This window comes from Drosophila innubila, assembly GCF_004354385.1.
Source record: "Drosophila innubila isolate TH190305 chromosome 3R unlocalized genomic scaffold, UK_Dinn_1.0 2_E_3R, whole genome shotgun sequence".
NCBI classification, from domain to species: Eukaryota; Metazoa; Arthropoda; class Insecta; order Diptera; family Drosophilidae; genus Drosophila; species Drosophila innubila.
The window spans coordinates 30,251,278-30,262,587 of NW_022995380.1; the positions used below are offsets into that span (position 1 = coordinate 30,251,278).

General features: G+C 32.1%; 1 protein-coding gene across 3 annotated transcripts; it reads right to left on the minus strand.

Moving 5' to 3' along the window:
- Positions 1-4,700: 4,700 nt before the first annotated feature.
- Positions 4,701-11,028, minus strand: LOC117792218 (major royal jelly protein 1). Of its 3 annotated transcripts, none has more exons than XM_034632268.1 (4): positions 10,881-11,028; positions 6,576-7,265; positions 5,625-5,757; positions 4,701-5,556 (listed from the first exon to the last, which is right to left on the minus strand). In XM_034632268.1, exons 2-4 carry the CDS (start codon positions 7,261-7,263, stop codon positions 4,776-4,778), a joined length of 1,602 nt encoding a protein of 533 aa, XP_034488159.1. In that variant the 5' UTR covers positions 7,264-7,265; positions 10,881-11,028; the 3' UTR covers positions 4,701-4,775. The 3 variants fall into 3 exon arrangements, with proteins under 3 accessions (XP_034488159.1, XP_034488161.1, XP_034488160.1); XM_034632270.1 differs by lacking the exon at positions 10,881-11,028 and adding an exon at positions 7,474-7,489; XM_034632269.1 differs by lacking the exon at positions 10,881-11,028 and adding an exon at positions 7,406-7,421.
- Between the last annotated feature and the right edge of the window lie 282 nt (positions 11,029-11,310).

An 11,310-nucleotide genomic window follows, 5' to 3' on the forward strand; every position in this document is an offset into this window, starting at 1 on the left:
TCTCAAATAATGTTGAAAAACTTATTATTATTCTTATTTCTTAGTGCTACTAGAATATCCTTATAAGTTAATGAAGTAGTAATGCGGCATCCAAACGAGCTAAATTTGCTAAATTTATTATTACCCTACTTAGGTGCGTTTTTTCACAATCCACTTAATTCTCATATCAGATATATTTTGGAATTTCACACACATTTCTACAAATTTTTTGTTACAGTATATTTCAGTTAGTTAAGTAAGTTACTATAGTTAAGGAATTTTCCTTAAAAAAATCGTATTAAACTGTGATTTGAAGCTGGTATCAAAATGTAAATTTTTTTATAAGAATTACATTATTTCACCAAAATATATTTATTTTTTTAATATATTTTTAATATTTTTTATTTATTTGTATTTCCGTATCCTTTTTTATTTAAACTACATTATTATTTATTGAGCTTTCATTTAAGTTTTTATTATAAGATTATTATATAGGAAAAGTTTTGTATTTTTCTTCTTATCCAAAAGAGGCTGTTGCACCTTATAATAATTTTATTTAAAATATGTAAGCTTTAAAAGCTTTTAGCAGTTTCTAACACTAGTCCAAAAAAAAAAATGCAAAAACATAAAAAAAATCCAGTGCTCTATTTATGATTGATAAAATTAAAAACTATATATTGAGCTATTTTAAAATTGATATTAATCGAATAAAATAACCAAAAGGACCACTGTGCCTTGGTGCTGTCCCTCGTCTGTTGGACATGTCAGAGTTTAGTGCCGTTTAATACTTAAAGATTTATAGGCACCTTTTTTAACCGATGCTTCAAGCTTATTTACATAGTCTAAGAATCCCATTCTATCCCCCCTCCCCTCCCCACTCACCTCTTGCCGCTTTTCTCTCCAAATCACTCTCAAACGATAATTGATCTCTCTCTCTATGTTTGTCTCGGAAATTGTTGTCTTCAGGTTTGTTACCAAGATTCGAGTGCAGGCAAAGACTGAACACAACTCCAGTCAACTGACAGTGAGACAGACGATGCTCAGCCTGCTCCATCTGATGTTATGGGATCGTAAATTCGAGTAAACTTGCTTTTCACGCCTCGCAATTTGCGGTAGAAACTTAATGTTTATATTTATGTATATAAATGGATGTATATGTATCCATGTGTAGGTCTCTTGTTTAATTGCATATCTTCACGCCATTTTTTTATCGCTTTTTCCTTGCATCTTTTTTAATTTTGAATAGATTTTGCCTATGTCACAAAATTTATGAACGGAAATAAATTCAGTTAATTTATTAAACAAAAAAAAATTAAAATTAAATGCCTGTAAATTGGCAATATTAATAAACATTTTATTTTTATTAATTTGCTTTATAAATAAAAATTTGAAATAAACTCTATATAGAAAATAATTGCTGTACCGATTTGAGTCATTTTTTATGTTCGTGATATTTCAAAAAAGGAATTAGTTAAATAAAAACTTTCAACTGTAGCAGATATTCAAACAGATAAATAATTTAATAGTTTTTAAAATATATCAATTAAATAAAATATTTACTCTTTTTCTTGCTTTTTATACACGTTTTTTAACGGTTCAATTGCGGAAAAGTATAAGAAAAAATGGTGTCAGCAATAAATTTTGATTACGTTTATAAAATTATTTATTGCTCCACGCTGACAGAGTGTCGGAAAATATTGGGAACTTTTAAAAAATTACAAAATATCTTAATAAATAGCAAAAAACCTAAGCTTTTTTATTTTATTCTTTTTTAATTTTATATATTTTTTAAGTATATTTTTGCCTCTAATAAAGGTTCGTTTTACATTAACATCATAAATGAAGAATGAAAAATGGTGTCAGCAATAAATTTTGATTACGTTTATAAAATTATTTAATAATCCAAACTGACAGAGTTTCGGAAAATATTGGAAACTTTTAAAAATTTACAAAATATCTTAATAAATAGCAAAAAACCTAAGCTTTTTTATTTTATTCTTTTTTAATTTTACATATTTTTTAAGTATATTTTTGCCTCTAATAAAAGTTCGTTTTATATTTACATCAAAAATGAAATGTTTTCAGCTTAACCAGATCGACGATTCCTTCTGCCCATGAGAGCAGCTCTCTTCCTATTGGCAGTTTGTCTCCTTGCAGTCATTCTCCTCCTCCTGGCGGCCATCAGTTGCTGTGTCCTCCTCCTTTGTGTGATCCTATTTCTCAACTGAGCCAAAGCAGCGGCATCAGCATTGGAACTGGAGTTGGAACTGGAGTTGGAACTGGAACTGGAAGTGGTGCTGGAGGAGGATGTGGTTGCTGTTGTGGTCTCAGTGGCCTCTTCAGTGATGGTTGGTGGAACTGTGGTGCAATCATCCTCATCCGCATTGTCCAAATCCGAGCAATCCGTGCAGCCGTCTGGTAAGTTGGGATTTAATGAAGTACATGCTTCCCCTTGACTGCCTCGGATCAAACAAATGACCAAAAAGGCACAGCACAAAATAATTGTTTGAATTCTCATATTAATATATAGTATATGAATCGATTGCTTGTTATGTTTAACTACAACTAAACTAGTTCTTTATATAGCAAATTGCTTAATTAGACAACTGTGCAGCTGTCACAACAATGTTAAATGGTTAGGAATAAAAATTTAATATAACTTTTGTTTACTCTGCCCACTTCCGGCTGTACACATAGAATTAACTTCAATGTGAAAAGTTATTAAAGTTCAAGCGAGTACTTTTCTATTTAAATAAACGCTTAGATATTCGTACTATCTATGAATCAATTAATTTATTTTATATTCATTTATTTATTCAGCTGTTCAGCGATGTTTTGGCAACAATTTCGACCTACTTTCAATGTCAAGCAGAGGCGCTAAATTCAATATAAATAATTATTACTGTTTGTGCTAATTTTATAAATTTTTTAACAAACATAATATAACAGTAATTAAAACAAATTATTATATTAATAAATCAATGTTACAGCTAATTGAATAACACATAAGTTTGCATTATATTTTATTATAAATTAACATGTATTTTTTTATTCCTAAAACAACTCTTATTTACTAACTTTTAGTTAACATTAAATACAAATCCTTGCCGTAACTTTTAAATAAACATGTAAGCATAAATTTTTTTGTTTAAAAAAAGCATTAAAAAACTTGTAAGAATTACCGTATATATTATAAATAAACTTGAAGTTTTAAGTTAAAACTAAAAAAAAAAACCCTATTTTAAAAATTCTCTACAAATTTTACTTGCCATTGACATTAAATTAAAAATTATATAAAAATGTTAATAGGCTGCCAATGGGATTTTATATATTACACAAATTTTTGATCATTGTCCATAAATTAATAACTAATTAAAATTCCGAAAAACTATTAAAGAAACACCCATAAATTCATAACCATGAAAATATTAAAATTTAAATTTGTTTGCATGATTTTAAAACCGAAATTGAGTGTACGTATCTCCTCATGTGAAAAAAGTTTCCATTTTAATTAATTACTATTAAATAATTAGTTTGCATTTATAATTTTGCTGCACGCAAATGTTCACTTAATAAATGCAACAGTTTCATAATGTTCGAAAAATCAACACAGTAGTTCTTAATCACGCTATTAAGTTAAGATATCTGTTTAAGTACCTTAAAGCTTACATTCTAATTTACAACGCTCAACATTTATGATATAGTTCGAAATTAATAAGAAGCTCAACCGTTAAAATAAACTTAAAACAACAAGTCAACAGAAAAAACAAAATTGATTAAAAGTAGGCAAATTTAAGTACTGAGATAATTGGCAAAATATGTAAAATAATTTAAGTAAACACATTTAATATGAGAACTGGTTAAGCAGACATTTCATGGCTCATTAATGTCAGCTTTGAGTGCAGCCGAGTTGAACTTGTCTTGGTTTATATTTTAATTAAGCAATCATATTTTTGTTTAATCAGTTTATAAAAACTACAGAAAACGGTATTACTTTAATTAAATATCCAATCAAATCGAAACTAGAAAAAAATTTAGAAATAAATTAAATTGGAAGAATTTTATGCATTTGTTTGCAGTCAGTGTTGCCAGTTTACCTTATTTATTGCAAAATTTAACATACTTTAGAAAGTGTAATATTTTAATTGAAGAATAACTAGAAACCTATTAGTTTAGAAAGTTTAATATTTTAAATGAAGAATAACTAGTAACCTTTAATTAAACCTAAGCAATTTAACGCTTTTAAGTGCCTCTAAGCTTTGTTAATTTTTTTTTTATAATATTTACTTTATTTTTTTCTTATTTCCCTATTTGAATCTATTTTTATTTTTTATTTATCCTATTTTAACTATCCAAATTTTGACAAAAACTGATTCAAGTGTAAAGAAAAATAGCCAAAAATGCAAATAGGTGTAAATATATATACTAAAAAAGGTTGAGGGAAGCATTAATTAAATTTTGCTGTTAAACGACAGATTTAGAAAATTCTAAAAGGTTGAAAAATTGTTTTAATTTAAGAAAAACTATACAAAAATATTATGGTTTTTGGTTGCATTTAAGCTTACCTTTCTTTTTAAACAAACTTAGTAGTTGTGTTGATTTTTATCTCTTCATCTTTTCTATTTTTATATATTTTTTTATTTTTCAAATTTACTCTATTTTAGCTGTTCAAAATCTATCGAAAGTTGCTCGAAATACAGAGAATAAAAATACAGAGCGAATTAAAATAAATAAAAATATATTTACAATAAAATTTCGAGTTTAACATAAATTGAGTTTATAGATTTCATCAAGTGTTAATGATAGTAATAACCACTGTGCCGAGTTGTGTAGGCCGCTGGAGCTGTGACAGCTGCTGTGGCAGTTGGAAGATTTCCCGGCACCAGAGTGTCCAGATACGAGCGTTGATAGTTGTCCCTGGTGGCCTTGGAGGGCGGGAAAGCCTCTCCCTGATTGAGAGCCGTGAAGGGATTACGTAGTCCATAGTTGACAATGCCCGTGCTCTCGAATTTATAGGGTGTCCTTGTGGTCAGAGCCGGACTGGTGAAATAGGTCTGCAGTGCATTGGCCGTGGCCTGTGTGGTGTGCACAAGGGATTGGGATTGAGTCTGGTGGGTATTGAAGACACCATAGTGGAGGAGACTGTTGTGCGTGGGAAGAGTCAGTGGATGCGTCAGCAGAGGACTCTTGATGCCCGTGGCGAGGGAACGGGTTTGGGGCAGTTCCAGACGCACAATGCGATTGTTGAACTCATTGGGATTGAGATTCTTCAAGAAGAATCGATGGAACTTGGAGGCAATGGCATAGATAACACCCGGCTCCGATTTCGTCAAGGTTATATCCGCCACAAACTGCAGTCTATCCCGATCCTGGGCCAGCACAGATTGCTGATTGTTTGTGGGATTCCAGGAGGCAATCGCCGTCTCGCTGAGCGGACTGAAGATCAGGCTGCCATCGAATGGAGATACCGCCAATCCAATGCCCTGGGATGACTTCTTGCCCACCAGCTTAACATCCAGCATCTGTCCCCTGGCCAATGGACCTGCCCTCAACACATTCTTGTGCACCGAGAAGACACTGAACAGGAGATTTCAGTGGAGGATTAGCATATTAAATTGCAGTTACTACCTCTGATATTGACTCACCGATCTGTGGCCAATGGTTGGAAGTAAACTACCCCACTGCGTTCATCAAAGGTCAATCCTACAACGCCATCCATCAGCACAAATTGATCGTTGTGAATCTCGGACTGGGCAAAGTCCGGGTCAGGGTACATGGCTATTAAAACAGGAAATGCAAATTTATTAGAAATATTTATACTTCTTAATAATAATTTAAAATGTCATAAGTTTTTATTATTTGTAAAATTTTAATATTAAGAAATTGTTACATTAACTTTTTGATCAGTTTAATTTATTTGGATATTTCCAGACTTCTTAACTCCAATATTTTAACATTTAAAACTTGAAATTTTTAAAAGTAAATATTTATTTTTAGTTTGTATACTCATTTGAAATTTAATATTTTCACGTTCTTCTCTTATAATTAAAAGTTTTCAGTTGATTTTAATTATATTCAATTTGTAAATATCTATAAATTTGCAATATCTTTTGCAATGCATGCAATAAAAGTAAAATAAATAAATTAAATAATATAATAAATAAAATGTAAATAATAAATAAATTAATTTTTAAACAATTATTTTGAAAAATTATAGATTTATTTTTAAGTTTGTGTATAACTTAAATACAAATTTTACACTTCTGAATAAAAAATTAAAAAAATAATATTAAAAAAAGTAAATTCTATGAATTGTATGTTGTTAATTTAAGCTTTAGTAGACTACTTTAAGTTGACGTTGAATAAATAGGTAAGAAAATTAATAATAAAATAAAATTTTAATTACTGTCAAAAATATTTCATATTAAATTAATAATTTTATAGAACAATAGAAAAAAATATTAAAAAATGCAAAATAGAAACCTTGGAAATTGTATTACTTTCTGTAGTATAAACTGAGATAAATAATAAGTAATCTCTATGCTTGAGACACTGGGAAACAAATATATTAATAAATAATTAAAATTAACCCCTACCTGGATGAGAGAGTCGCCAGGTGACATCCTTGCTGCTGTCGTAGACAATAATGCCAGGCTCCACTGTATCCGTGATATAAACAAAGACATCGTCACAGCTCTTGGCCGTGGTTTCATCGATAACCAGATTGGTGAAGAGCGTTTCCCCCCGCAGCACCTCGCGTGGAAAGTCAATGCGACGCACCACACGATCCGTATTGAGATCCACCACAAGTATTTTGGGTGGACAGGTGATCTCATAATCCTCCAGGGAACGAGAGACGCCCGCATCGAGTAGCCACAATCGATTGCAGGAATCGATGCGCAATCGATAAACGGAAGTGAGAACCAGATCGCTGCAGTTATAGTTGGTTCGAGCAGTGTTGGAGAACGACCAATCCGGATAGGCCTGCAGCACGGGGGAATCCCCCATGGGACCCTTGGGCACCCAACTGACAGTCGAGGAAACTCCCGAAAACAATTTCGGAGTCGCTATAAAGATGCGATCATTTGACACAGCAATTCCCGTGATTAACACATTCTGCGGATTGTAAAAGTTCATGTCACTGGTCCGGGAAGCGGATGGAAAATTGTAGGACAGGAGCTTCCAGTGCTTCTGCACCTGCAGACCAGCTGACTGAGCCTGACTTCCAGCAGGAAGCTGACTGCATAGAAGCAGTCCAAAAATTGTGGCAAGAATATGTGGCATGACTAGAAATTGATAGAAATAACATATTTATGAATATTAATATCAATAAATAAATATCAGTATATATACATTAATAAATAAATATATGTAAGATTTTAAAATGATAAGTTTATTATTCAGAATTCACTGAACGGTGATTAACTATAAGAGAGATAGTATTGTGATTAATTCAAACGACTTTAAAACTGATTAAGCTTTTCCGCGACTGACGCTCTTGACGACTTCGAGCGACTGCTGCTCTTCTTCTTCTGCTTTCGGCGTTGCCCTGTCTTCTCAGCCAGAGAATCCACTTGATCCACTTGCAATTCGAATTTCGCAAAACGCCGTCTTATCTCACAATAAATTTATCTTAGCTATGTTGTGTCAAAATTTCAAGGTCGCACGACTAACGGTTTGGCCTGTACAATGTTCAGTCAGTCAGGTCAAAGAGTTTAATGTATATAAATGAATGTATGTCAATATAAAATAGATATTACAGCTATATCGGATACTGCAATCCAAAGGGCAAGTGTGATAAATATAAACAAATAAAAATAATTGGAACTATAAATTATTTAAATAGCAATTAAATTACTTAGTGATTTTACTTGGATTTTCCAGTCAGAAAATAAACACGAGCAGTCAAACTTGGAAGGGAAATGACATAAAACTATTCAGGAATGCTTCGGGATAGGGCCCTATAAAATTAAACAACAGCTAATAACACAGTAATAAAAATTTAATTACAATTATTGTTAATAACAACATCAACACGTTTGGGGAAATTTATTTTATTATTATTTGTTATTTGTTTGTCTAGTGACCTATGTCCCTTTTGGCAGCTTTGCAGATTCGATGACGTTATTGGATATATTATTTATAAATATAAAAAGAATAGAACAAAATTTTAACTTTATTTATTATATATTAAAAAAAAGGGGTGAGAATGGGAATACAATTATAAATTTGTATATGATAAATATTGTTATAAAAAAAATAAATGCAACAGTAAATTTATTTATAATTTATATTTATTTATTTAAATCAAAGCAATTAATAATTCCACGTGAATTTCTCAGCAACAAAGTATCAAACTTGTCAGTAAATCAAATTAATTGAGTTCTCTAATAAATATTCAAGATTGCGAACATATTAAGTTATTATTATATTATTTTAATGTCTATTGTTTAGTCAGCTGCATATAGCTGGACAATAAATAAATAAATTATATAAATAAATCATGATTTTGATTTTAATAAATGCAAAATGAAATCAAATAAATAAATGCAATTAAAATACTTAACAATGCCACGTGAAGTTCTTAGACTGGGAATGGAGATACAAATAATTCCATTCTATTTATGAGAACTATTTCAGATTTGCCCTTTTCCTATAAATATAAATCTAGATAGATACGAGTATGAAATGATTGCAGTGGCGAATTCCGATCGCATGAAAAACAGCTGCAATTTGTGTTGGCATTGTATTCAAATGAGGCTGTTGTTGTTGCCAAGCTGTGAGCCAAGTTAATACTCCATCTGGCATTGTCGCCAGTTTTCAGCTCTCAGATCTCAGCTCTCATTTCTAAATTGTGACTGAGCTGTAAATTATCTGTGAGATACAAAAAAAGAGGTGTGTGTGTGCTTCGATTTTTAAACACATGTAGTTTGTCACGAATGCAGAACTGCATTTGATATTTAAATACGTTTTGTCTAATCAAGAATTGATATTCAATCGAGTTTTGACACTTCGATTTGCTGTTGGCTCATTGACTGGCCAATTGAATGAATGCTTAACATAATCGAATTGACAACTTGATTAATTTTTTTGGCTGTTTAACGAATAACTTAATAGCCCACATAGACTTGAAGTTAACTTGGCCAACAAGTTGACTTTCCAACGCTTTCTTTTGGTAATTGCAGCACATGATCTGCTCGGTTTTGATCTACAGATAGTTGGCCAAGTTAATTGAATTTGTAAATTACATAATTGGCCAAATGTCAAGGCTTAAGACATCACAAAATATGTAATTTATATAAGATTTTTGTGCAATGCAAAGCGGAAATTTGAACAATTTGTAACAACGGCGCCCAAATTGTTAACTGCCAACTTTTGACATTGGCCAACGAATTAGGCCTGTTGCCAGATAATTTATGAGCCGCAACCTTAACAAGTAGACGACGAGTGCCACCGCCTTTTTATGACAGTCAGACAGTCAGACAGCCAGACAGTCAGACAGCTAGACAGTCAGACAGTCTCTAAGCCAAAGATAATACCATAAAAACGAAATCGTTTCCTTTTTTCTCTTTCTCTCCGTTATTTTTCGATTACAATAAACGTTGACTTTTGAAATTAAACATTTTATGTTGTGGTTTTATACATTGTCTGGAGTATACGCAATAACTCTGCCTTATTATCATTATTGTTATTATTATCATTAAATTGGTTGATGGCTTCGAATAAAATATTGTAAACTTGTTTTAAATTACATGAGCTTTTCAGCTTGTATAATCCACAAAGTGTCACAAAATCTTGCAGACTTTGAATACGAGCGCTATTTATTTTTTGCAGCCGGAACTTGTCCATGTGTGGGATCAAGTTTTATATAAATCACACTATGTGCAACAGTCTCCCTGGAGAGCGTTGCCAATTGAATAACTTTGTAGTCAAACTTCAAAATTGAGTTCAACTATGTTTTTTTTTTTGTTTTTTTGGTGCTGTTCACAGTGCACAGTGGGGAGGGAGAGGGGTAGAGAGTGGCAGTATTCACCTTATCTGCCACATTTTGTGTTTGGTACGTGTTCTCACGCGTTGCACAATAACTGACAGGCAACAAAGGTTTTAATTGCCCCCTCAATTGGAGCAGTGTGCTAAGTGCTTGTTACCACTTTATATGTATGTATGCATGTATGTGTGTGTGGGTGAATAGATATATTAATTATATACAGTTTTAATTATACTTAGCATTAGGAAGCAACGCAGTTGCTTGATTAACACATTGTTGCAAATTGTTTACCAATTTCAAGAAATGAAATCGAATTTGCAATGCGAACGTGATGTTTAGATGCTGTGTTTCCTTATGAATAACACACAGATACACACACACACACACACACTACTCACATACACACTGCTCTGCATATGTGTTGCACATGATATCGTTGCAGACTGCTGCCAAAAAGCGCGACTTAATGTAATTAACACAGTTCTTCATTTGGACACAGGTGTGCGATTCTTTTTTGGCCAATTAACTAGTTGTTGTTGCTGTTGGCCAACTGTATCATGTCTTGATGGTTACCCTTGGTTATGCCTAACTTAACTATGGATATTTGTTGCAATCGATTGGTGAGAGTCACTTTAACATTTGTTTTCAGCACGCGATTTAAATCGAAGACCAAAAATTCGAAATTTAATTCGGAGTTCAAGTTGCAGCGTATCCGTTATAGCTGTGCTACACTTAAACAAACTGCATAGCAATTGGCACTTTAACCGTTACAAATCACAGTCGACATGCCCCGTGCCAAATGCAACGCGAATGGGCTGCATTTATGTTCACGTTCGTTGCCTAAGTCTTTTGTTTTGCTCACTCAATTTGTTAGCGGTTTTAAGGTTTTTTTACTCTAACATTAGTAGCTTACTTTGTAGCCTGCTTGAATTCAAATATTGCTATACGTATTCGTACTGCTATTCGTTGAATTATTCACTTTGGATATTCGTTTTTGTTTGTTGCTGATCGCGACACGTCCAATCGTTGCGGTTGCCGCTTTCCGACTGCGCTCGTATCACAATCGCACCGAATTTTATAAGAGTTGCAGATAATATTCAGTTGCAGTGTGTCATGCTAATTTGATGGTTACAGAGATACCCTGTACAACCAGATTCTTATCAGTTCTAATGAATAAATCTATTGTTGGATTTTAATGGGGAATTCCAGATTTCCTAGAAATAAACTTAGACATCAATCATAGCTGTGAACAACAGATTTTATTATTGCCAATAAATCTTAACTAATTATTTATTGTGAGTAAATATTCTGAGCTCAATATTTTGTTGTAGTAAATATTCCCA